Raw genomic sequence first — 26,866 nt, forward strand, 5'->3', positions numbered from 1 at the left:
GCGGTTTTTTTTCGGCCATAAGTGGCGTTGCACGGAAAGTGCTTCCTTTTCTATTTAATGCCGCGAAACCTTCAGTTAATGAATTCGGTAGATCTGTGTTTCTGATATGGTAAACAGCGGTTTACCTTTAAAAGAATCCATAAAACGAAATGGTATAAGGGCCCTCAAAACTACTGGACAACGAATTTTAAGCGGTACTGGAAGGAGAAGGAGAACGAGACGGAAGAAAACAGTGAAACGATTAGTTAGACGGTCGAGTGTGGGAGGAAAGAAAAAACGGAGGAAGAGGAAGGGCACACGAGTTAAATCTAGGAGTAAATATAATAAGGACGTGTACGATCTTTTGTAACTCATTCATCAATTGACATTCGGCGGGTACGCACTCGTTCTACCCTTCATCTAAAATTATATAAACACAAACATGGCTAGCGTAGTTCCTAACATACCCGGAACTGGTAATCAAGTTCCTGTTTCATCGTATATTGCGGTATATCAGAATTGTTCCCGAATGTAATAGACGAGAATTATTGAAACTTCAATTAATTCAAAGGAAAGACTGGATTTTACACCTTGTAATATTTCCATAAATCAAGTTCTATCTGATAAATATATAGAATTTCGCGTTAATGGGGTGGCAGGTTCTTTCTTAGATTTGTCAAGTATAGCTTTAGAATTATATATCACAATAGATAGGGACAACACGCAATTAGCGGATGATTTCCATGTGTCTGTCGTTAATGGTATTAGTAATACATTATTTAAATCCGCTTCCGTTTTCTTGAATGAAAAGTTGGTGGAATCCTGTCCGGTATTTACTATCAATCATATATCAAAATGTTGAAAATGATAAACCCTCTGCATTACCTACCACCGGCCGGGCGGGATTTTTATCGATGACTATCATGTAACACACGGGGTAACTCTGGCAATTTACTGCCAATACCTTCGGTCAAACCAGCAGGTGGGAGACGAAAGTTATGGGTGACATTAAAACGAGGGCGTGCATACATATTTTCCACTTCTTTTGGATATAGCGACTATAGACATGTATTTTACTGGATTCGGTTGATTTGAGACTTAGACTCGAATTAGCGAATATAACTGGGTTATGGCGCCCACACAGACGGACATTTAAATGTGCTGAATATAGAAAAGGCTAAATTATGGATCGATAGAGTTACCCCACATTATAACGCAATGTCGGCTTTAAATGAAGCGATAGCAGTTAATCCTATACAATATATATTTGATAAGACTTTATACAAGACGTACGTTATTGGGGCAAAATGAAAATTCGATTTTAATTGATCAGCCTTTTAACAGTTGTATACCTGAAAAATCACATTGGCCATGATTGATATGGAAACATTTTCAGGTGATTACGCGACCAATAGTCTATATTTTCAATCTTTCGATTTAAATAATATACATATTACCGTTAATGGGAATACTGTATATAATATTCAATGTAGTTTCCCTATACCATCATGCAATTATATCACGAGACGCAGAAAGTATAGGGGGTGGCGGTGATAATCTGATCACTTATAGATAGTTTTAAAAATGGTAGAGCTATTTACTGCTTTAATTTTGTGGTGGAAGATGTTGAAGATTCCATGCCAGTGGAAATTTCGGCAAACCTGCGAATATCGATCAGGCTGGGTACGGCTACGCCTAGCCCTTGCATTATTTTACTTTTTGGGGATACCAAGGGTATTTTAACGGTGGATGCGGATAGGGTTTATTCAGTGTGATGTTAGGGGTTAAATGGAATGGATACAAAAGAAATTGAAATAAGTTAAAAGGTTCACTCGGTGACCGGGTTAAATATTTAGGTGTGTTCGCTTCGGATGAAGTAGGATTATTGGACATTGCCAGAAAGTAGAATTAAACCTTTAGTTTTTTATATCTAATACATTATCTTCGTCTACTGATATTAATATTGTTGGTCATTGGGTATGTTTTTACGTGGAAAAATCACCTAGAAATATAATCTTCTTTTTTGATAGTTACGGTATAAATCCAAAAGTTTATTCGAATGACTTCTCTAAATTTATATATGCGCATCCCGAATATAACCTCTATCGCCTAATAAAACAAATACAACCTGATAAATCGTACAAGTGCGGTCTTTACGTTAGTTTTTTTGTTCATTGCGTGAGTCACCGTGGTGTGAAAGCAGTATTATCCTTAATACAAAATGTATTCTCATTCACTCGTTTGGGAGGTAATGATAAATGGATAACGGGATATTATATTTTTGAATATTTGAAAAAGTTTTAAAGTTTCACATTGGAGGTCGGGGTCAAACGTGCTATTACGTACAAGGAATGTCTCCGCATCTTGAACAACTAAGGTAAATGCATATTTTTCTTTGATTTTTATATTACTCCATTTACATTCTATTAAGGATATATTCTATATATGTATCATCACCTTCAATCACATAACTTTTTTACTTATTTCAGGATGAGCTGTGAGAATCATTCGCCCATGAACGTCGGTGTTAAACTGCTAAGACGTCTTAGTCGTTTTTCCTCTTAAAAGCGTTTTTCGGCATATTCAGGTTTAAAATAAGGATACACGTGGAAGTTATATTGGGATGCGTGCTGAGACGGTCTGACAGCGATTAGTGTATTGAATTTGTAAACTCTTTATGTGGTCAATAAATCCTTATGAATAATTATATAGGTGTTTTTTTTACTATGCCCATAATGCATTTGAACGGAAAAACAGGGAAACGGAGAAAAGAGTGCGTGTTTCTATGGAATCAGGAACTATTATTAAATAAATATATAACACATCGTTTTTACATACCTTCACCGGGTTGCTCGTTTCCTTCAGTAGTGAGTGGTGGCGAAGTTGGTCGGGGGTTGCACTGTTTGTGGGCTGCCAGTGGTAGTTGTTGCATCTCCTGCTACTTCTTCTTCTTCTCCTGCTTCATGGTCATGACCCGTTTTCACCTTCCTAATAAATGAGTTTGGGGCTCCAACACCATAATAGTAATGGTGTCTGACTTGAGTGGCTACTTCGTCGGCTGACAGTTCACTACTAGAGTTATTTCCCATATCTGAAAGGGAGGAATAATGACTGTTTTATATATTCCGCTTCTTTCAACGGGTACATTATTTTATAAGAATATCTATTCCATATACAGATGAATCTTATTGCTGTTTTTAATATTTACTATACTATATGTTCAAGTAAATGGAAAGTGTTTTATATGCTACTTACTGAATAGTGACGGAGGGAAATGACGTTTCGGTCAAGAGAAATACTTGTAGGGACGGAGGGTCGGTGTGTTGCACTTACTCTATACACTTTGGGTAAGGAATAACATCAATTTTCCCTTGTCGGTTGTATTTATGGTGTTCAGTTGGGAAGTAATAATCAGGTGTGACATATGGTGTTTCGATGAAGTATTGTATTCCAAAGATGAAGTTCACGCCTTGTAGCGATAGAATTTATCCCCATTGGAGGAAAGATGTGTGGAAGTTTTATATATGAGTCATATGTGTGTGTGTGTGTGTGTGTGTGTGTGTGTGTGGACGGCCTTTGTCGTGAGGAAATGATAAGGCTTGTTTATTCGTGTCTGCGAGAAACATGACTGGAGTGATACTGATTTTGATAAAATGAGTCGTGTGTGGATGACCTTTGGCGTGAGGGAATGATAAGACTTGTTTATTCATGTTAGTCTGAATCATTGCTGGGAGAGGCTTGATGCTTCGTCACAACAGGTTTGTAATCAGTGATTGTGATAAAGGGGTCTTGGGTAGCGGGGCTTTCGTAGTTCATTATCTCTTGAAGGATTGTCACATCAAGAACCGTGAACTCTCGCCATGGCTTCATCAGCCTCCTCTTGCAAGTTAGTGTTTTCGGGAACTTGTCCGAAAATAAGTTCAGGAAGAGGAATATGTCTAGTAGTGGCCACTAACTGTGTGACATGCAGAATTACGGTGTTGTGGCGGACGTCATTCGATCTTATCCATATGCCGAATTGGCAGGTTTTCGATATTCTCGCACTGGTGCATCATATGCCTGTCTTCAGTGATAGGGGTATTGAAGGGTCCGCCATTGTGAAAAGACCTGAAAATATCACATCTTGGGAATGCGACGAAGAAGTTGATCTACCCACCATAGCTACCTTATTAACACAATACGGTATTGGTGCCCCCATTGAAGATAATGAATACGCGCAAAAGAGCGGTGGCTTATTCCAAAGATGGAAGATCACGCCGATCGTTGGGCAGAGATACCAAACAGATGAGGTTCAATCACTTTTTTTCTTCGGTCAAGAAATTGAAGGAAGAATTATTTAAATCATCGTATGACTATGTCAAATATGTTATCTTTCCCGCTGGCATCGGTCAGAGCGGACTGGTTAATACGACTTGGTTGAATCAATATTTACCTGTGTTAGCTACATTCAGTGATGAAATGAGCAAAATTGGTAAAATATGCTGCGTGGCTATAATGAAAAAAATTTATCCCTGTTGGAGGAAAGGTGTGTGGAAGATTTATATATGAAAAACTTGTTAGCTAAATTTAAAAGCTTTGAGGTGTTAGATGAAACGTCGTCGTCTTGCGATACACGGTCGGGAAAGTGCTGGAGAAGAGTTTGTGGTATATACTAAGGGCTGTGATGTGAAGGAACAGGTTAGAAAATATATAGTAGCCGTAGTATGTTTCGTTGAAGTATTGTTTTTGAAAAAGCGAATGCGCATATTATCGCGTTCGTGTTTTGTACAGTTTTTTTTCTAATGTATGTATTTGTATGGAATATTAATTCATTCCCCTGTATTTAGGATTGGTTATAAATATAAAATAACAATTCCGTCTGTAATTTGATTTTTCAAAACCTCTTTCAAAACTCGGTATAATAAATAAACAAAATTGAAATGTGTACCTTTGTCCTTGTGTTCGCCACCTAGATTATGACTCAAATTCTATGAAAAATAAAATTTCACGTTGGCGTGAAGTCAGCTGGGCAAATATGGCGATAAGGTCTCGTTTCTTCATATGTGTGTGTGTGTGCGTGATTCATCATCAGAATAACATTGACTCTGATATGGTTATTGGGGGAGATATCACATGTGGATGAAGTCAGTCGCCAATATCCTTTTATCATGATACTCTGATATCTAAGCAGCTGTGTATATATATAAAACAAAATGTAACGGCTGAGAGAGAGAGGGAGATATATAAATTTAGAGATTTTATAGGAGGAGGAATGAGGTAAACGTCCCGGTTACTTTGAAAACAATTAAAGGGGACATGAGTCGCAAAAAACAGTGAACTGAGTCTATTTGGGGTCGGGGTGGGGTCAAGTTTTATTCCCGTAGAGTTACGTGACATCACAGGGGTAGAAAAGTGGAGTCAATTTGGGGTGGGGGGTGAAATGTTGGTTTTTTATTCCCGGAGAGTTTGTGACGTCACAGGGGGTAGGAAAGGTGGAGTCAATTTGGGGTCAGGGGTTTGAAAGAATGGTTTATTCCCAGAGAGTTATGTGACGTCACAGGGGTAGAATAGTGGAGTCAGTTTGGGGTGAGGGGTTGAAATGTTGGTTTTTATTCCCGGAGAGTTACGTGACGTCAGCAGGGGGTAGGAAAAGGTGGAGTCAATTTGGGGTCGGGGGTTGAAAGAATGGTTTTAGTACCAGAGAGTTTACGTGACGTCACAGTGGTAGAATAGTGGAGTTCAATTTGGGGTGAGGGGTTGAAATGTTGGTTTTATTCCCATGAGTTACGTGACGTTACATGTAGGAAAGGTGGAGTCAATTTTGGGGTCAGGGGTTGAAAGAATGGTTTTATTCCCAGAGAGTTACGTGACGTCACAGTGGTAGAATAGTGGAGTCAATTTGGGGTGAGGGGTTGAAATATTGGTTATTCCCGTAGAGTTACGTGACGTCACAGGGGGTAGGAAAGGTGGAGTCAATTTGGGGTCAGGGGTTGAAAAAATGGTTTTATTCCAGAGAGTTACGTGACGTCACAGGGTAGAATAGTGGAGTCAATTGGGTGAGGGGTTGAAATGTTGGTTTTTATTCCCGGAGAGTTACGTGACGTCACAGGGGGTAGGAAAGGTGGAGTCATTTGGTTTGGGGTGAGGCCTTGAAATGTCGGTTTTTATTCCCGGAGAGTTACGTGACGTCACAGGGGGTATGTCAGGGTTGAAAGAATGGTTTTATTCCCTTAGAGTTACGTGACGTCACAGGGGGTAGGAAAGGTGGAGTCGATTTGGGGTTAGGGGAGGCCACGCCCCCCTAATATGAGCTCATGTACGTTACATGAGGCTTGTTAGACAAATGGAGTCAATTATGTTGGGGTCAGGGGTGGCCACGCCCCACCCCCAGAATAGTGGAGGGTTCTTGAAAGGATGGTTTTATTCCCTTATAGTTATGTGACGTCACAGGGGTAGAAAGTGGAGTCGATTTGGGGTTAGGGGAGGCCACCCCCTAATATGAGCCCATGTACGTACATGAGCTTGTAAGACAAATGGAGTCAATTTGGGGTCAGGGGTGGCCACGCCCCCCAGAATAGTGGAGGGTTGAAAGGATGGTTTTATTCCTTATAGTTATGTGACGTCACAGGGGTAGAAAAGTGGAGTCGATTTGGGGTTAGGGGAGGCCACGCCCCCCTAATATGAGCTCATGTACGTACATGAGCTTGTAAGACAAATGGAGTCAAATTATGAGCTCATGTACGTACATGAACTTATCATACATATGGAGTCAATTATGAGCTCATGTACATACATGAGCTTATAATACAAATGGAGTCAATTTGGGGTTAGGGTGGCCACGCCCCCCAGAATAGTGGAGTCTATATGGGGTCAGGGTGGCCACACCCCCCAGACAAGTGGAGTCTATATGGGGTCAGGGGGGCCACGCCCCTTTTGGGGGTTTTGGGGGTGGGGGTTGCCCCGCCCCTTTTTAGGCCTCACGTACGTACATGAGCCAATCGGAGGAGGGGGGAGGGGGGTAGCCACGCCCCTTGGGGGGGGAGGGGGGGGGGGGGGTAGCCACGCCCCTTGGGGGGGGCTGGGGGGCGGGGCTAGAAAAGTGGAGTCTATATGGGGTCTTTTCCTCTACTCGTAACACTTACCCTTCGTGTTTGTCTTTTTGTTGTGTTAGCAATCGTTTTGTCTGTCAGGTCATTCACTGTTTTTCTTTTTAATTTATCGGTCTTGGTCGTTTAGGTCGTAACATCCAAACTGGCCAACGGCCGAAACGTAACGTCATTATTTTATTATTTACTTGCATCCCCAAGAGCCTGGAACTAAATACAGCTCCCATTTTGCACGTAGACTGGAAGTTGCCAAACCTGGATTGGTGCTTACGGCCGAAAAGGCCCGAAGAAAACTGTTTTATATTCTATAACGAACACTTACAAAAAATAATCAGTATCATTAAAAAAAAGTTATGATCTTGTTTTTACATATTCCTTTCTAACAACTGCAAATATTGGCATTTTGTTAAAACGCTCAGATTTCAAATCAAATTTGTTCTTTATCAAAATTTCTCAATTGGTTAAGAACCTGCATATATTAATGAATTTATTTGATTTGTCTCTTGCATTTGATGGCGACACCAGCCGTAATCATTGGTTTAAATTCACGGTAAATTCTAAATAGACTGTGTTCTATTTTACTTCATATGTTACAGAATCACTGTTCAACTTGATCGAAGTTTATGTGAGGCCCAGCACCAATAATTCTCTTGGCGTTAGTTTTTTTTCAAGTTTGAGCAAACACTTTGCTTGTTTCAATATAGAATAAGAACAAACTTACTATGTTGGTTTTTTTTAAAGCCTTATTAAGACCTATTGCCACCCGAAACTACAAAGCTAAGCAGGGGCGTCATCTGGCTTCTGAAAGTGGTGGAGGAATGGTGGGGGGGGGGGGGGGGGGGGGGGGGGGACACTGAAAATTGTGGGGTTAACATGGGTGAGCGAAGCAAGCTTTTCCAGCTTTGGGGTTGAAGGGTGGGGGAGCGCTGTGTTCCCTCCCCCACCCGCCCACCGAGAATTTTTTTTTTTAAAGAAATGAAATGATTTGTTGTATTTTAATGCCTTTAAATACGAATATATAGATGATATCAAAGGAAAAAGGGAGATTGTTTTATCAATTTTAATCAGCCAACAAGTTTATAAGTCCACATTTTACGGTACAAGTTTTCTGTGACATCCTCTTCAATACACAGTTCCACTTAACTCTGCAGAGACTATGATCAATATTCACATTACAAATATGTACAGCATAAGTAATAATCCTTTCACTCCAGTGTGGTTTTAATATCTAAGCTTAGGGATGGTAGCAAAAGCGGTAGTAAAAAAGTGAATGATGACAGCATTGGTGGAAAAGCAATAGAGAGTGTAAAAGGGGACAATACTGAATTTTTCATTGTTGAATGCATGACATGAAAATTTTGCAAACGATAACAGTCGGATGAGAGGAGAAGTAGTAATGGAGGATAGAGATGCATGGAGGCAATTAATTTGTGGGAACTCCTTCGAAGAAATCATTTTTGCACTTGATGACGAAAGTGCTTACCTATGGATACAGCCAAACAATATTGGGGCATTAAAAATTGCCAAAAATATTTGCCAGCGTGTCTGGTACTTTGTTTACAAAGTTACTAGCTGCCTTGAGGGTCAAGTGCAGCAAGACGTTCTCGGTGAACATGACAATCATGATTTTACTTGTTTGCGTTGAGTATATATTTTATAATAATATTAACAGCCTCATTTCCGGGATCTGTTATATAAAACTTTGAGGAAAAATGGGGTAGGACAATTGACATGTTGTCCCCCTCAATAAAAAGTGGGGGGATATGTCCCCCCGTAGATGACGCCCATGTAACTAAGGTCTGCTGTAACATTTCGTAACACCTGGCATTTATCAAAGCTGGGAAATTAACTGTTGCGCTCAACCTCACTCTGGTATTTGGGTAAGAATGACACTTTTATGTGTTGCTGTAAGACCAATATACGCCTAGGACACAGGGACTCCAAACATCTAACGCTCAGTCCTATATTGTTAATTCAATATCAAATGCTCCATTTCCATCCACTCATTCCAATCTGTTTGCAACCACTCAGAATCAATGCCTGCGGCTGAAACCGATTTTACTCCACTAAACTCCCTCACATTAGACTTATCGCAATGAAAATCTCATGAAATTTATGCATTTTTAAAACCATAAAAATAACGTCCTCTATTTCTTTAGCATGAGATTGCTGATCCGTGACCATGCCTTTGATAGTAAAAACGACAAACCGAACAGAAGAACATTAGAATTTTAAATATATATTATTGAATCTCATAAAAATACATTTGATTATCATCAAGTAAGCAGTTATTAACGGTAAACTGAAGGCTACTACCGCGATCAGGTTCCCGCCAGTCGGCGACAGCAATATAGACAAGCCTTTTGCTTATGTCTATGCCTTATGTTGTTTGTTTATGATATTTACCATCTTTGGTTTAAGTCTTTACATTCATCCCCAAGGGGCTAGTACTAAACACGTCGCCTATTTTGCACGGAAACTGATAGCATCACCAGCAAATCCTAACATAGTTATCGAACCAGAGGTCCGCGGTAGTAGTTTTCAGTTTTACCAAATTTTTATTGACGTTAATGGCATTGTTTGCTGATGCTATCTTTTTTTTTATCAAGACATTGATTCAGTCGGCATTTTTTCCCTTCAGGAAAAATGATTCAAGTCTTTTATCTTATTCCTATGAAGCTTGCCTGAAGGGAAAAAGAAGAAGCATTGCCTGAATTGAAATCTAGATAAAACTATAGTGCTATCAGAGGACAGTGTCGTTAACTTCAACAAAAATTGCATAAGTGAGAGAACATGACCAAATAGCAATTATATAATAGTGTATATTAGAAAGAATCATTACTCGCCCTAGTGAAATGACAGCGCAGAAAACGCCGCTTTAAATGTCACTACGATCTGCTGTGACCTCGAAAGCCTGACAGTTAAGCACAGTTTTGTGTTTACGTTGTCTTATCCGCTAATTGTGATCTTGTGACCTTCGTGCCTTTTTATTTAAAATATTTTTGGCAAAGGAGGAAATATTCATATTTAAAGTGCTGTTATCAAGAAGAACACAATCTAATCGACTAAAGATAGGCTGTGTTAAAGCCTAGTCTAGACTAAACATAGGCAATAACGCACACGAATTTAGGCGAGGCTAGCCTATATACTGCTACCATAGTAGCTTAGTAGCCTTGGCCATGCATTAGTTTAGTACAGTAGTAGACTAGCCGAGACTGGGCTAGATTATACTAGTTATTCAGACTACGATAAACCTGAATTAATCAAGCATATGGAAAATGGAATCCTCGTCCACCTTTGCCGGGAATGATTTCATCGTCAGATATCGAGGAATTTCGTCGAAACTTAAAAAGTAAGTGAAGCTGTCTCGTCCTTACTCAGCGTAGCTAGTAGTAGGCTATACCAGGCTAGCAATTCTATGCATTTTTATTATTTGGTTTAGTAGCTAATCATTATCAGACATTGCTCGATCATTGTGGTGTGCTTTACTCCTAGATCTTATGTTAGGCTACTTTGAATACCTGTTGGTGTTACTACTACCTATTTATAGCTAGGCTAGTTCAAGGTTTAACTTAGAAAATTAATGTTTAACGATGGAGATTATGCTAAATATTACTTTGATCCTATGAAATAGCATGAGCGTTAAACATGCTCTTGTAGATATTTTTTGTGATTTTCATGCTGGAGAGGCTATTTCACCTTATTTTCTGTTGCAAATACTTGTTAGACTGTTGTCATTGCTCCAAAGTTGTCTGATAATGCAGGCTCATACTATGAAACCATGTTTTGTAGTTGGGGGTGGATGAAAACGAGAGAGGTTTAAGGATACAACTTAATCTAACCTAGATGTGGTCTTCATATTTACTTATTACACCCTGCCTAACCTAACCTAGGAGATTGAATCTTCCATTGTCAAACTTGAAAGGGGGAATCCTCTTCCTTCTTTGAGTTGCAAGATCAAACACTGATTCTAATGATGTCAAGATTGACATAGAAACTCTGATGAGTTTTGACCCTTAGCAGGACAGGAAGGAGTGGAAATGACTCATATTAAAAACAAGCATCTTTCCCCCCACTGTATCTCCATTTTCAATTTCAAGCATCTGTGACAATTATGGTGTGGAAGGAAGATGTATTAAATTTAACATGAATACTTGTTGAAGATATTGTTTACTTTGCATCTGATTATAAGCTTAAAAGCAAATATTTATACTACATCTGATGTATATTAAAAGTAATAGACTGATATGTCTAGAATATTCTCAAGAACCTAAGCTATGTCAGTTGGATGATGTGATATAGGATATCAATACTTTATGCTAGGTTATGCTAATTTGTTATAAAAGTAAGTTATTAATAATATTTTATATATACCATAACATATTAACCATTTCAGGTTTTATACCACAAAACCAATACAGTATCATGTACATTTCAGTTTTAAAGCAGTGTTTACAAAGTCTATAGCATGATGAAGTCTTGACTCATCTGAATCTTTCCTTTCAGGCGCTTCCTACGCAAACCAAATGTAGCTGAAGCAAGTGAAGAATTTGGTGAGCTCTTTAACCCATGTTGTAATATGTTTGCAAGCATGTATAATAAGTATCTATGCTATGAAACAATTGAAATAGTTGTACTGCATGTAAAATATTCATTAGTATATATTTTCAAGTATTAATTTTTATTAAATCATAACATTTGATGTTTATGTCACAAACATTTTGATTGCTTATAAACCAGGTCAGCTGGCACGTGACCTTAGTGAAGGTGAAGCATGGGCTCAAGCTGGCCTTTGTTGTGTCGCAGTTGCTAAGTGTGAACAAACTCTAGTCAATCCAACTACAGAAGTCTCTGCCATCACTCAAGCTGCAAGGTATTTCTTAAAGGTAATAGATGTCATATTTTCCTTCCCTCAAGATTTAGAGAACACCTCCTTTTAGAGGCACTGGTAGTTTTTGATGTTATTAGAGACCTTATGGTTTTCCTCATCAGTCATGAAATCTTTTCATCAGTTTTTAGTATGCAGTAGTATAATCTTGATCATAATAGCACTGATTACCTTTAAGGTTAATGTTTCTGTGTGATGGCTGTATTTTTAATTTAGTTGTTGTTTATGTACAGGGTAATCGCTTAATTTTTATCCTATACCTCAATGTCAGCCCCCCAAAAACTTCAAGCTCTGATAGTCTACCACCCACAGTTGTAACAGGTTAATGTGAATTTAGGATAAGTTCAAGAGGATTAGTGAGACATTTTCATATTTATTGCAGGCAGAAGTCATCAACCATCACCTTCATTGTCCCAGTTTCAATGAGCATCTTATGACTGCTGTCAGCTGTTTTCAACATGCCATTCAGCTGTACATAGACCAGAAGAAACCAGCACTTGCAGCTTCATTGGCAATGGAATTAGGGCAAGTAAGTGATTGAATTTTTAGTTTCACTGTACTGTATATTTATCATTACGTATGTAGTTTCTGTGAATCAAGTTATATCTTTTGTTCTTTGACTTCTTGAACTATTCAAACCTTAATTTGTTTGTGTTTTTTTTAAAGAAGAATAAGTAATTACCACTTTTTTTTCATTGTTTGGCATACCTTAATTTGTTAGTGTTTTGTTTTAAAATAATAAGTAATTACCTTCTTTTTTCATGGTTTGGGAGGACATTTTAGTACGTGTTTCTTAATAAGTATATTTGTTTAGTGAGTGATTACTATAAAATCCAGAATCTGTTTAGCAAGCTGTGGTATATAGCTTATGTATACATTTTCATAATAATATGGTATATATATGCAGTCTACTTGCATTTGGTATTTCTAATGATTTGTGAATCAGGCCCTCAGGTCACTGGGACAGCCCTCTGAAGCTCTCACTCATCTCCGTGTTGCTGCCGACTTGCAGTCAGCTTCTCCGTTGCATTATTTGACTTGTCTTGGGTACATTGCATCATGCAAAATAGATTTAGGTAAGTTTTCATCCATATGTTATTTTTATTCCTGATTACTGTTTTCACATATATGTTGTGAGAAAAGTTATGTTCAGTATTATCAGATGCTGTATGATCACTATCTGAAACAAGTTTCTGTTTACTTCTAAATATATATATATATATGTTATCTATATATATATGCATATATATGATATATACATATATATAGATATATATATATATATATATATATATATGTATATATATATATAATATATATATATATATATCTATATATATATAATATATATATATATAGATTAATATATATATATATATATAGATATATATATATATATATATATATAAATAATGTGTTTGCCTTGTTGAACTTCTGTGTGTATTTATATACTCTGTTGAAATACATAAAACTTTTTCTCCCACATCAGGTGATCTTCATGGTGCACTGACAGTATTCACACAAATGACGAATGTCATAGAACAGCATGGAGGTCAGCCTCTCACTGGAGCTTATAAAGATATTCTGGCTAGGTATGTTTTTATTAGTAAAAAATCAGTCATCCTTCAAGGCATAAGCAATTAGGGCCATAAGTATTTGATCAATATCTTGATAAGGTAGTCATGAACCCAGGTATTCACTCATTTCTTTCCCCTAAATTTTTTGGGGGATGTAGGTTTCAGGTCAGGCATGAGCCTTAAGTTATTTACTTCATCAACCTTTATCATCTGTTATTATGTACGTGCACAATTCTAAAGCTTATTTTGGTTGTCTTTCAAACTGAAAACCATAGTGATATCACACAGTTTTGTCTTTTTATGGTTAATAATTACTACTCCCATGATCATAGAAGTTTTAGTAAAATTAGCTATCATTCATAATGGCTGATGGTAATATTTCAAGTATCCTGAAAGATTCTTACCAGTGTCCTAAGCATTCATCGATTTGAAAACAAACTGAATTTGAATTCCCATGTAACTTTATGGAAAATAAAAGTATTATTCAAAATTATAGTTGTGTAGTACTACTGTTACCAGTAGAGATTACTGGGCATAAGGATGCAACATTACCTGCAAAGATTGGGGGGTGTAATGCAACCCTTTATCTTTTTCCCTTTAGTTTTGTTACTCATAAATTCTTGGCCTTCAGGTAATGACTTAGAATGTGTATAGACCAACACTTGAAAAATCCTTAAAATGTGTAAGTAGTAATTATAACAGTGAGCTGTGTTTTGTAACCTGCCTATTATGGAGCAGTTATTTTTTTTTTTTTTTGCACTATAGTATTTTCTTTTAAGTGGTGTATGCAAAGTTTCAAAACTTTGACGATGCTGCTGATACAGTCTATGTTTCATATGACATGATGATTTTGTTTGTTTTACTTAGTTAAAGGTGAGCTGCTGTGCACAACCAACAGTTTTTTTGTTGCTGGTTTTAATTTGCTCATTATGTTGTCTATCTGTTAAAATCTGTCAAATTTCAGAAGTTATGTGGATGTTATTTGCCATAATTTTCTGGTATCTATTGGTGGCTTGATTGAGAAACTGGCAGTTGAAATTTTGATGATTAATTTAGTTGCAATACATAATTACTTTTATAAGGCACCGGCTTTAACCTTACTTTTGACCCTCTCCTTTTATTTGGGCATAGGTCAGGTAGGAATTTGTAACTTTTTAGACGGTTGTGATCCGTGTTGTTTTTAGGTTTGGTTGAAGAATCCTTTTTTAATTACTTTGTAGATATTAGAAAGTTTTACATAGGTATGTAGTACTGTAAGGCAGTCCCCGGGTTACAACGGGGGTTCCGTTCTTAAGACGCGTCATAAGCCGAAAATCGTCGTAAGCTGGAACATTGTCAAAAATCCTAAGAAAACCTTACTTTTAATGCTTTAGGTGCATTCAAAACTATGTAAACTGCATTCTTTTTGCATTTTTCATCAAATAAACCTTTAAATATTGATTATTTTGCATTTTTGGTGTCATATTTCATCTGCCAGATCAGCGTTTGTAGGCATCGTAACTCTGGAACATGCGTCGTAACCCTGGAACATGAGTCGTAACCCTGGAAATAATTTCTGATGAATATAATTGAAAAGCGTTGTAACCTCAGAACGTCGTAAGCCGAGACTGTCGTAACCCGGGGACTGCCTGTACTGTGCTTATGATTGTACTTTAGGTACATTTAAAAAAGTGTTAGATGCTGGTGATTTTAAGGTACCTTTCTGATTGTGTTTGCATTTATACATGTACATATATTGTTTTTTTTTTTAGTTCTTTTTGTATGGATAAAAAGCTAGAAAGGCTGGACATACTGTATTCTGTTTTATTCTCAGTATACTTATCTTTTCTATAATGCTTGTACATAATTTGTTTTTATGCCTCAGGAAAATCTTGGATTTGAGGCTACAGAATCATTCATTCCTAAGGCTTTTTCCATACACATTCATGTTCCAAGGGTGAGAGATAGCTGAACAAATACAGGTTTTGCTTAGATACCAACCAGCGAAAGGTACTTACCTTGAAGATGTTGACAGAGCTGTATGTTTTCATGCACTTAAGATGGGAGGCTTAACCTACCAGAAGATGTCTTAATGTCTGTAATTATTACAGCCACACTTATCAAAAGTCTATTAATGGAAGAAAATAAAGGCGTTGATTGTTTAGACCTAATTGAAGTTTTACAAAAACATTTGGATGTTATTGTAAAGATTTTAATTATCTTTGCAGGTGTGAAATCTCATCACTGCTGATCTTACTTACGTTACAACCATTACCTCAACACACCAAACCTCCACATGCACACCTCCTAGAAAAGTATTCATGGACAACACCTGACATACAGCAGCTTAATGGTGAGTATTCTCTCCGCTGATGTTTTTGCTTCAATGTTTATTATAGTACCTACTTATGGTAAGGTCAGCCATGTAGAAAATTTTTTCAAAAGGCCACCAAAATATGTCTAGAACTGAACTTATTCTTTCATGGCTATCTTTACATTACAGTAGTTGAAGTTGTTACCAGGATTATATGAAAGTTAGCATGTTTATCATGGGATTTTTTCCCTAAATTTGGCAGTGAGAGGAGGTTGAAGAAAGGAATGCTAGATGTAATTGCAGAAATTTTTTCAAATTTGGTCTGGAGTGTATCATATCTCTAGAGAGATTGGACTTAGGAGAAACCTAAGAAAAACAAATAATGAGGAATGGTGAAACAATGCAAGATGGAAAAAGGATTACTGAATGATACCCAGTACAGAATTTGATTTGGAATTTAGGGGAAGAATAAAAAAGCAGATAAAAAGTTGGCAGGCTCGAGATCAAGTAAACTGTAAACTGAAATTGCATACAAAAGTAAAATTACCAATTTCTGCAATATGCACATGACTCATGTTATGACAGTGATATTGTGTCCAGAAGATTGTGTTGGTTTGAGAATAAAACTTCAAGAAGATTGTTGAGTTGTAATAGGATAGAGTGAGAAATACCATTAGGGAAAGTTACTGAATTTCAATTTGAAGATGAAGTGATGTTAAAGAAAAAAAGAAAGTAGCTTGGTCATATATTTTGCACCACCCTGGAAGAATAGTACCTGATGATGTCAGCTGGGCTTCTGTGGGCACCAGAAGAGTGTAAAGACCTAAACCTACTTGGATGAGAACTGAGGAAGAAGAGGATTGGAGATTGGTGAAGTTAAAACACAGGATTTCTTAGAGGCCATTTGCATCATATGGGATTGAAACAGTGATAATGACTGTGAACACAGTATTTAGTAGTCCAGATGCTAAGATTGGCTGCTTGAATATTTTGAATAAGTTTAACCATAGTAAAATTTGGGTGAATTTTGTAATATTAAAGAGTACACTAGAATACGCAAGATAAAATACGGTGACTCTTTGTACTTCTTTTTCAGTGTCGTATGATGATGCAGAATTAGTAGTGTTACTTCAGTCGTTAGTATTGGCCTGTCAAGGACGAGACAGTCAGGCCCTCTCTACGTTGAGTCAGCATTTAACCCCGTTATTAGGTCTTGAGCACCTGCATTTACTACACATATTAATAACAGAGATGAACAGAAGCTAGTTGTATCATATTAATGAAATCAAGCTACTATGACTCATTGATTAGATATGTAGCTGTACATATCTTTATATTTTTAAAACAAAATGTGTAATTATTATTCTCATGTTTGATGTAAGATTGAGATTATATTTCTTTGGTGATTACAAAGTCATTGTTCTGGGGTCAATTTTTATGTAATCATGCAACAATATAAATAGAATGGCTTTAAAATTTATGTGGTTTTATATATTTAACCTCACATAGGTGTTAATGATGCAACAGTGTAGAAAGGTACATACTGTGTAAGTATTGTATATCGTGAGTACTATATTTATATTAATAATATAATAATGATATTTTATCAAGATTGTTTAATAAGACATCTGAATCCAGTCTTGAGAGACACAGCACTAGTCGAAAATAATGGCAAGGGAGAGTTGAAGAAGTTTTATGGGTAGGAGATAAGAGGCAAGTTTTACGGTTAGAAGATAAAGAGGCAAGTGAGTGCAGGGAAAAAGCAAGAAAGCAATGCGGCTCTTGGGGGCTGAGCATTGAAGGCTGAATGTAAATATAAATGGAAGATTGAAGGAAGATTAAATAAAAGATTGGTAAATTATGCATTAATATGTAAGAGTACAGTATGCATGTATTAGCCATTCCTACTGTATATCCTGAATATTAATATTTGTACTTATCAGTACTCATATCCTGAGTGAACATTTTCCCTGTTGCTTATGAATTTGCTCATTTATATCAGGTGTTTCTTCCCAGTCACTTGTAATGACCCCAGGTAAAAATATCACCATGATATACTATGCATTTATTTTTTTACAGATTGCGAAATCGCAATCTTTTATCAATCTTGTATGATAACATGTCTCTCTTATTTGATATTACAGTATGCAATGCAATTCATTATGGGTGCATTTTAGGTCTTTTGTACTTATGGAGCTGATTAGGGAGGTAGGGTGCTTACTTGTAAATACATTGAACATAAATAACATTAAATATTTTTAACATTTTCAGAGAACAAGACACTGTCTTTCCTGTATTTATTAAAACAGTATTTGGCAGCTCAGTAATTGTTGGCCAGAAGGTAAGTTACAAAATGAAAGTTTTTTTCAAACTTTGGACAGGTTTGCCATTTTGCTGTAATTAATTGGTTATTTATTCCATTGTTAATTAAATATTTTGCCTTAGATATTTACACACGAGCAGCAGCAGCAAATACCAGTCCTCATGAAGATGTTCATTTTAAACAGTTTAGATGAATGGTGCTCAATTAACTTGAAAAAAGGACTCATTACATTTTATATGATCCAAGGTAGAAAAAGACAATTAAAAAAACTTTAGGGTTACGGTACTGTAATACTCTTCACAGAAGCTTGAATTTCACTGTTGATTATAATACTAATAGGTAATACATCTTGAGTGCTGTGGAAAACATTTATTGAAATACAATAGAGAAAATTATTTATAATTCTTATAAAACTGAAGAAAAAAACAGGAGATGCAAAAGTAGGACTAAACCAATTCCTCAACCCCCTACAAGCTCTATAAACCAAGCATTATTGAAACTTGCAACAAATAGCACTGGGCCATAATGAAGGGTAAATGCCACCATAGTAAAATTTAGAATGGTTTAAGACGAAAGGTCATGACTTTTCCCAAGCTCTGTATGAAAGGTTCACATGTTGTGTTTCCAGTGTTGGTCTGCCTTTACATTGGTGGGATTGGTCGATCTCCACAGTCCACCTGGTTCAAAAGAAAAACAGAGTTATTGCTTCAACATATTCTTACTTTTGCCAAAGGCTAGCATCTGTTAGTACCAAGACATGAACCAGTTGTAAGTTTCTTGTATGCTCATTATTTAAACAACCTGATTAATCTGGTATATGTCTGTGTTAGTGTGTAATTACAAATACAGGCAGTCCCCGGTTTATGGAGTTCCAACTATACTGCATTTGGGTCACGGCAGCATTGACCTTTAATGGGCGGATACCCTCATATGAGTAGCAATAACAGGTTTTGGGTGGTGGACGGATTCACTAATGGTGAGCATCAATATTACACACCATCGATTTGGGGGAATCGGGCGGGAAAGAAGTTGCATTACTTCTATAGCCCATAGATTCACTAATGGCAACTTTTAGACTGGCTCAGATCAACGAACTAGTCGACTCATGAGTTAGTTGTGATCTTGACTTCAAGGGGACGTGTTGTGTTTATCTTCCTCCCATGATGTCTTTTTATTTATTTACTCATAAATATACCTAGTTGGTTTTAGTTCTTTTATGATAGTATGTCAGTTATAATTGTAATTTTGCAAAGAAGATTAGAAATGCATGTATAATAAAAAAAGGTTACTGCATCATTGCTCTCACATTTTACGTAAATATTTTACAACAAATTTACTCAGAATTTGTTACTGATTTTAGTACTTATCTGTTTTGATATTGTGTGAGCTGTAATTATAGTTTAAAAAATTAAATAAAATCATTTATTAAAAAAACATGCATAACATGGTAAAATTATGATTGTCTTGTAAAAGAGGCCCTACAAGGGGTTATAAATAGTCTTTTTCAACATCTCGTGGAAGGCAGGGAGATTTTTTAGAATTTTTTTTCTTACTCTATGTGCATTTGCATATCTTCCTCTTCTCATTGATATATATTTTCTTAAATTGGCCGACCTCAAAGTTTGCCTGGTCTGCAGTGATACATATGCTTTTATTAGCACGGCTCTTAAGGGTTAACCCTATTTTACAGCGCTGTACCCGGTTTTAAAGTGCTGTAACCCCATTTTAAGGGCTTTCAGAGCTGTAAGTGCCCGTTACTCCCAGTTACTCCCATTGTTAGTATGATGTTCCAGTTTACGACATTTTTCCGGTTATGGCACACTACCAGTAACAGAACCCCCACCATAAACCGGGAACTGCCTAGATAGAAAGGTTGTATGCAGTTTAATTTCATTTATGGTAATAAATCATCAGGAAAGTTTTTGGAATTTTAGAAAAAGTTTCACTTTCTTTGATAGTTACTAATTAGTTTAGAAGAATCAATGATGCAAGCGTGCTTCTCCACCTCCCTTCACCGAGATAACAGCGACCTGCATCCGTTTCCAAGAGAGCGTGTGTTTTGGCACTTTCTAATTAGTCCAAATAATATAAATTTTCACTTCCTTACCATTGAAGCCCAGTTGCAGATGCCAATAGTGTCATCCCACAGAGTACCCGTTTGACAGCTCTTGGAGAAGGCAGTTCCTCCTGAACATTCACAGAATTTTGAGCAGTCTGAAGGATCAGCCAGATACACAGGTGTGGGTGGGTCTTTGGCTGGGCATTTTGCAGAGACTGCAGTGTCACATGTTAGCGTGGAGTCGTCTGCCCATGCTGCACACAGCAAAGTGGTGAGTAATATCGCTGCTAATATTCTAGACATCTGGGTGAGAAATTAATAATACTGTATATTTTTATGCACCTATGTGTACATCATTTATGCCAGATGGATAGATTTATCTTTCCACTGAAAGATCTATACAGTGACATCAGATTCAACAGCACTATTGTTGTTATCGAACAACAAAATAGATATCTATCCATTTGTCCAGCCAGACAGAGCAATTTGTAGCACTAGGAATTTTGCATCATTCCATAGTGTTTTCTGCTTTTATCACCTTGTAACTTGTAATTGGTAAAAAAAGCAAAAAATATATATGTACACACACACACACAGCAGCCCCTGATTAACGGCGGGGGTTCCATTCCTGGATGATCCCCGATAACTGAAAATAGTTGCTAACCAGAACATCATAGTATTTATGAAAAATAAATAGCATTTACAATGCCATAATCACTGATAAACCCTTAATGGCGTTGAACAATGCCTACCGACGCCAATAAACCATTTACTGACACCAATAAACCACCTAGACGCCAATAAATTGCGTAACGACACTGAAAATTGCTTACTTGTGCAGAATATCTGGTTAACAACATCGTTAACCAAGCATCATAAAATCGAAACTCCGTTAACTAAGTGGGGACTGCCATTTATATGTATATATATTATACAGTGGTCCCCCGTATTCGCGGGGGATGTGTTCCAGACCCCCTGTGAATAGTTAGAACCCGCAAATAGTTGGAACCCCTATAAAAACGCAGAAAACCTCCCATTTTATTAGGTAAAATTCAAGAAAAACCCACTAAAAATTTTCATACCTGGTTTTTTTAATAGTTTTACACAAAAAGTGCATTTTGTGATGAAATTGATGAAAAAAAAGGAATTTGTGTATATTTCATAGAAAAATAGGTGAATTTTGTGTGAATAATGCGGGGAAATGTTCCCGAGAGAAATCCGCAAATGCGTGAGTCTGCGAATACGGGGGTCCACTATATATATATATATTATATATATATATATATATATATATATATATATATATATGTATATATATATATAAAAAGGAGCCCATAAAAACACCAAAATATAGTCTCTCTCTCATTAGGTAGGTAATGAGTGAGAAAAGATACAGAAAAGCAGTATTTATACCAAGAGATCCATCCACAGGTAGCTGTTTAAGTAGGTCACCCCTGTTGAAAATCTCTTTAATCTTCTTAAACATTGGTTGAAGGAAGATTTTATCTATGATATCTGAATCCCAGGTCCACTTTGAGATGTTCATTACCTGAATTTTTTTTAATCAAGGCTGACTCCATCATCTGGCTTTTGTACCGACATTTGCTGCTATAAATTATATATGACAAATTCCAGAGTATTCTGTGGTTATGGTTATTTATATGGATAAAAATAGCTGAGCTGTGTTGTTCATATCTAACTGACCATTTATGTTGTATTAATCTCTGGGGAAGTGATTTTCCTGTAAAACCGATGTAAGATTGGTCACAGTCCGGGCATGGGATTTTGTATACTCCTGTGTCTTTGGCGATTGGCTTTTGTTGGACGTTAATCAAGGATTTGGGTAGGTAAAGGCAAAAGGGTTAGATTTTCTGAGGGTCTGTGTCACTGTCTTAATCCTGTCCAGGTGTGGGATTTTTATTTTTATTTTCTTGTTAGGTGTCTCTCTTTTCATGGCTATTTTTAAGCATTAAAATAACTGCAACCACAGAATAAACTGGAATTTGTCACATGTGATTTATAGCAGCAAATATTGGTACAAAAGCCAGATGATAGAGTCAGCCTTGAAACAAAGACAGGTAATGAATGATTCAAAGGGCACCTGGGATTCAGAAATCATAGATAGAATCTTTCTTCAACCAACGCTTAAAAAGATTAAAGAGAAATTATCAACAGGGGTGACCTAGTTAAATCGCTATCTGTGGATTGATATCTCTGCATAAATACTAATGCCTTTTCTGTAACTTTTCTCATTCATTACCTTCCTGAAGAGAGAGACAGTAGTCTCTGAAATATAGTACTTACTTTCTACGTATATGTTAGCATTTTTATGGGCTCTTTTTATTAGATGGAATTCTGTTATTTATATATTATATAATATATATATATATATATATATATATATATATATATATATATAGAACATAAAAGCAAATGCCACGAAGGGAAAGTGAAACAATAGAGCGGTTACTAAGCCTTTCGACACAGCAGTCCTTAACTACTGCCTGCCAGTAAAGGACCACTGTGTCAAAAGGCCAAGCAACCACTCTCTTGTTTCACTTCCCCTTTATGACATTTGCCTTTTTTGATCTCCATATCTTTGTGATAAAGTTTTACACACACACACATATATATATATATATATATATATATATATATATATATATATATATATGCTTAAAAATCGCAGTAGGCGCACGTGACTTCATTAATTAAGCGAATACCACAGGAAATGATAAGCAGAAATTCAAGCGCTTTCGTCTTTACTAAAACATTGTCAAGGAACGAATGACAATGTCTTCATAAAGACGTATCGGCGTCGGTGACCCTGGTAGTTGTGACGCCAGATAACTCACAATCAACCGATCAATTAGTAAAGACGAAAGGGCTTGGATTTCTGCCTATCATTTTCCTTGTGGTATATATATATATATATATCATAATACATATATATATATATATATATATATATATATATAATATATATATATCTATATATATATCTATATATTAGTATATATATATATATATATTATATATATATATATATATATATATATATATATAATATATATATATATATATATATATACTATATATATATATATATATATATATATATATATATATATATATATATATATATATATATATATATATATGGGGATACAATCCACGATGAAGTAAAATCCTCTTGTAGTTTAAAAAAATATATATCTCTGGTATCTCCTTTACTAGAGATATATATTTTAAACTACAAGAGGATTTTACTTCATTGTGGATTGTATCCCCATTTACTTAGAGATACGACATAGTACCTGGCTTCTGCATATATATATATATATATATATATATATATATATATATATATATATAATATATATATATAATCTGTGTGTGATTTTAAATCACGAAGAAATAAAAACATGATGATTATACGAGGAAAGTTACAGCCACGGAGGAAAATCGTGGCTGAAACTTTGTTCATATATATTTGTGTGTGTGTGTGTGTGTGTGTGTGTGTATACACGCAAGTAAATGTTACGCTGAGATACATCAAATATCTTAAAAGTGCCTCGGGAGAAAAATAAAATGGTCTCAAAACAGTAGAGGCGAAGTTCTATGGAAGATGTCCTCAGAACATACTCAGGCAATGTCAACAAAAACTATATATATAAAAAACTAATAATAATTTTGAATATGCTAGAACCGATGCTGCAGTGATTTTGACAGATTAAAATTAGTTTTCCCTTCTATCCACGAAATGAGAAAGATACTTTGATGGTGAAATATCCCGGTGAAGTTTGTCACTTTGAGAATATACAAAAATATTTGAGAGAGAGAGAGAGAAATGGGTAAAGCGATTTACCTCTAATGGAAGCAGTGCAGCTTTCTCCTGTGCTGTCGTTTATTGAGAAGAGGAAGTCTAGATATTTATATAGACGCCAGGACGGTTTTATCTTTGTGGGAACTTTCCCATGTGCTTTGGAGCAGAATTGCATAAATAAAAATGGCAAAAATCCAGTGTGAATTCAACCGTTGCACTGATATTAAGAAAAAATATCTTAATTTCTGAAGAATTGGGGGTTTATCGGGCTTGTTGCTTCCTTCTCAACAGTGCTTCTAAATGGTGGGAATTTCATACTTTGATGAAATAGCGTTAATGAAGTAGTTGCCTCGTTTTTTTTTTAAATAATACGATGTGTCACACGGTGAAAATAGCTTCCCAGATGTCGTCCGTCTAAGTATTATAGCTTTTTAACTTGGCTGAATAATGGGAGAATATCTACTTTGCCTTATCCAATAGTACATCAAGAGGATCCTTAGTGTTCAAAGAATTTATGAGGATCAGGGAACAAGTGATAAATGGGAATGAAAATTTTTATTTGTCTGTTGAAAGATGAGACGTGCCATACCACCGTACGAGACTCAGTAATTCCTAGATTTTTCTTTTAGATTTCATAATTCCGGAACACATTACTACGTAGCATATGTATTCCTTGTATATATTCGTATTTACCATTTTCTTTTGCCCAACGGACTTATTTTAGTTAAGTGAATTTTATGGAGGAATCTTATTTGAAATATAGCTACGAAGTACGTTGCAGACTCCACCGAAAAGCAAGGCATCTTGAAAGCAGCCTCTCTCTCAAAAGATGTCTTGAGAATCGTGGGTAGTAGAACGTGTGACTTCTTTATTATCATCAGTTAGGTCTCGCGAGAAGACATCATCGGTTAATGGCTTATCACTGGGATCCCATTACGAAATCTCAAATGGTGTTGCCTTCGGTGTCTTGGCCTTTCGGGGTGACCCTAGAGTAAGCGTATAGGTTTCTGTCTTCTTCGCAATCCGGGCAAGGAGTCTGGAGGTCGAGAGAACGACCAAAGCGGAGATTGTAATTGCGTGTGAACCTATTAGAAAAAAAAAGAATGTTAGGAATAAAAAAAATATAACGTAAATACATATACCAGAAGACACAACGAATAAGAAACTTACTTTCGTATGTTCTTGCGGTATTTTCTGCCAGGCCGAAAGACGCTTTTGACGTCTGCGTCGGAGTCTTTTGTTTTGTCGTCTCGAAGACCGAGGCCGAATTGCAATGGACCCCCGTCGAGGGAAACCTGTCCCCTAACTGGTAGGAGTTGCCCATTGTCGTCACAGACCGCTGGATCAAATCTGGAAGCATAAAGTAGTATGCTGATTCATAAGTCGACAAGTACGTAGGCCTAATGAATGATCACGAATAGGCCTAATGTGTTGATGGACAGGAGGCCTTAACGACAAGGAAAAGTCAGAGGAAATTTACCTGAATCCTTCGTTTTCGAAGCTTCTCTTGACGACATCGAGGCTGCGTCGGAACCTGAGGAAATTTTGGGGAAAAAATGAGAAATTAATCACACGGGTTTCTCGAGACTAATGCCAATGACTTCATTTTTGTGAGAAGCTGTCAATTGTATTAATATGAATCTTAGACCAGTTAACTGAAGTAATTAGCGGATAAATATGAAAAGAGATCATTTCAAGCAGGTAAGAGATATTAAAATTTTGTAAAACATTGACAGAAGAGAAAGTCTAAGCAAATAGAAAAAGTCGGCAATTTAAAGCATGAAAACTCTGGGATATGAAAAAATATAAACATTTCCATTTGCAGTTAACTTAAACACTGAAAATTAAGTTTTAAAAAAATTTGTTACAAGTCACACCTCGGATATAAAGACAAAATTGCCTTTGAACATCGAAATAAATTAAACAGCCAAATCAGGGAAACAACTAAAACAAAGCAACCAGTGAAAGGTTCGGGGGCTGACCTGAAGGTGGGTGAGACGTAAATGACGGGGCAGAGGACCCTCTGGTTTTGTGGGCCCACTTCCGGGTCGCCTCCAGGTTGCATGGAGACCACAATGGGAGGCCGGAAGGCGGCTTGGATGATGCAAGGCAACGCTGCACAGAAGAGCCACGAGAGGACGTTCATGTCGCCAGAGGGATCCTGCAATTTTCATTATTCAGGAGATGAAGGATACTGATATAGGCCTATACATATAGATATTGATATAGGTCTAAACATTTATATTTCTATTGTGCTCTTAAGTCTTTATAATATCATTCATGTAGCCTGAAATATATCACAATAGACAGACTTTTTCAGTATGAACACAAAGTTAGCTCATTTCTGCGAATAATTTCAGTATTTTTTGCAATTATCTTCCATGAGAAGGAATTTCCTGTAAAGCTACAAACAGAACCACTTCAGATTATAGATAAATGTCAGTCAATCAGAGAGAGAGAGATGTCACGCCCTTTCTTACCTGAAGGGGAATTGGGCGAAGAAGACATAGGGGGTGGAGGGTGAAAAAGCGACAGGCGGGGAAAGAGAGAGGGAGCAGAGTTGGCCGGGATGCGACAACTCTGTGGAAGAGGCGGCAAATGCGACTCTCCAGAATTCGGTTTGCATTTTTATAGGTCGTCTGTCGAGTAAACCTGCGCAGATAGTCCTTCCTTCCTAACTCCCCTCCCTCCCTCTCTCCCTCCCTCCTTTCCCCTCCCACAAATTGAGGGCGTGATTACCTATGATTGCAGAGACCACTGAAAGCCGTAGGAATCCCTATGGGCCATCACGCCTCCTCAAAAAAGGTCAAAGAACCTAGATCGGGTGATGCCGGTA

At 36.7% G+C, this 26,866-nt stretch overlaps 3 protein-coding genes across 3 annotated transcripts; 1 reads left to right on the forward strand and 2 right to left on the reverse strand.

Annotated features, from left to right (window-relative positions):
• Positions 1–9,802: 9,802 nt before the first annotated feature.
• On the forward strand, positions 9,803–17,302 carry LOC135225532 (40-kDa huntingtin-associated protein-like). Its single transcript, XM_064264808.1, has 8 exons — positions 9,803–10,416; positions 11,571–11,617; positions 11,805–11,950; positions 12,335–12,481; positions 12,899–13,028; positions 13,442–13,544; positions 15,737–15,861; positions 16,919–17,302. Exons 1-8 carry the CDS (start codon positions 10,343–10,345, stop codon positions 17,086–17,088), a joined length of 942 nt encoding a protein of 313 aa, XP_064120878.1. The 5' UTR covers positions 9,803–10,342; the 3' UTR covers positions 17,089–17,302.
• A 1,197-nt stretch (positions 17,303–18,499) lies between these two features.
• On the reverse strand, positions 18,500–24,205 carry LOC135225543 (peritrophin-1-like). The gene is made up of 3 exons (XM_064264816.1): positions 24,073–24,205; positions 20,253–20,507; positions 18,500–18,822 (listed from the first exon to the last, which is right to left on the reverse strand). Exons 2-3 carry the CDS (start codon positions 20,505–20,507, stop codon positions 18,787–18,789), a joined length of 291 nt encoding a protein of 96 aa, XP_064120886.1. The 5' UTR covers positions 24,073–24,205; the 3' UTR covers positions 18,500–18,786.
• A 183-nt stretch (positions 24,206–24,388) lies between these two features.
• Positions 24,389–26,620, reverse strand: LOC135220983 (uncharacterized). Its single transcript, XM_064258686.1, has 5 exons — positions 26,511–26,620; positions 26,013–26,191; positions 25,511–25,564; positions 25,201–25,380; positions 24,389–25,115 (listed from the first exon to the last, which is right to left on the reverse strand). The coding sequence occupies exons 2-5, from the start codon at positions 26,174–26,176 to the stop codon at positions 24,974–24,976; spliced, it is 540 nt and encodes a 179-aa protein (XP_064114756.1). The 5' UTR covers positions 26,177–26,191; positions 26,511–26,620; the 3' UTR covers positions 24,389–24,973.
• Positions 26,621–26,866: the final 246 nt, after the last annotated feature.

This window comes from Macrobrachium nipponense, chromosome 20 (genome assembly GCF_015104395.2).
Source record: "Macrobrachium nipponense isolate FS-2020 chromosome 20, ASM1510439v2, whole genome shotgun sequence".
In the NCBI taxonomy this organism is placed as follows: Eukaryota; Metazoa; Arthropoda; class Malacostraca; order Decapoda; family Palaemonidae; genus Macrobrachium; species Macrobrachium nipponense.

Bases quoted from the DNA above. Each gene is read 5' to 3' on its own strand.
- LOC135225532 (XM_064264808.1), top strand. From the start codon at position 10,343: ATGGAATCCTCGTCCACCTTTGCCGGGAATGATTTCATCGTCAGATAT. The intron at 11,951-12,334 runs GTAATAGATGTC...TATTTATTGCAG, and splicing joins CTGCAAGGTATTTCTTAAAG to GCAGAAGTCATCAACCATCA. The intron at 15,862-16,918 runs GTGAGTATTCTC...CTTCTTTTTCAG, and splicing joins TGACATACAGCAGCTTAATG to TGTCGTATGATGATGCAGAA.
- LOC135225543 (XM_064264816.1), bottom strand. From the start codon at position 20,507: ATGTCTAGAATATTAGCAGCGATATTACTCACCACTTTGCTGTGTGCA. The intron at 18,823-20,252 runs GTAAGGAAGTGA...CTTTTGAACCAG, and splicing joins TCTGCAACTGGGCTTCAATG to GTGGACTGTGGAGATCGACC.
- LOC135220983 (XM_064258686.1), bottom strand. From the start codon at position 26,176: ATGAACGTCCTCTCGTGGCTCTTCTGTGCAGCGTTGCCTTGCATCATC. The intron at 25,565-26,012 runs GTCAGCCCCCGA...AAATTTCCTCAG, and splicing joins TACGTCTCACCCACCTTCAG to GTTCCGACGCAGCCTCGATG. The intron at 25,116-25,200 runs GTAAGTTTCTTA...TTTTTCTAATAG, and splicing joins TACCGCAAGAACATACGAAA to GTTCACACGCAATTACAATC.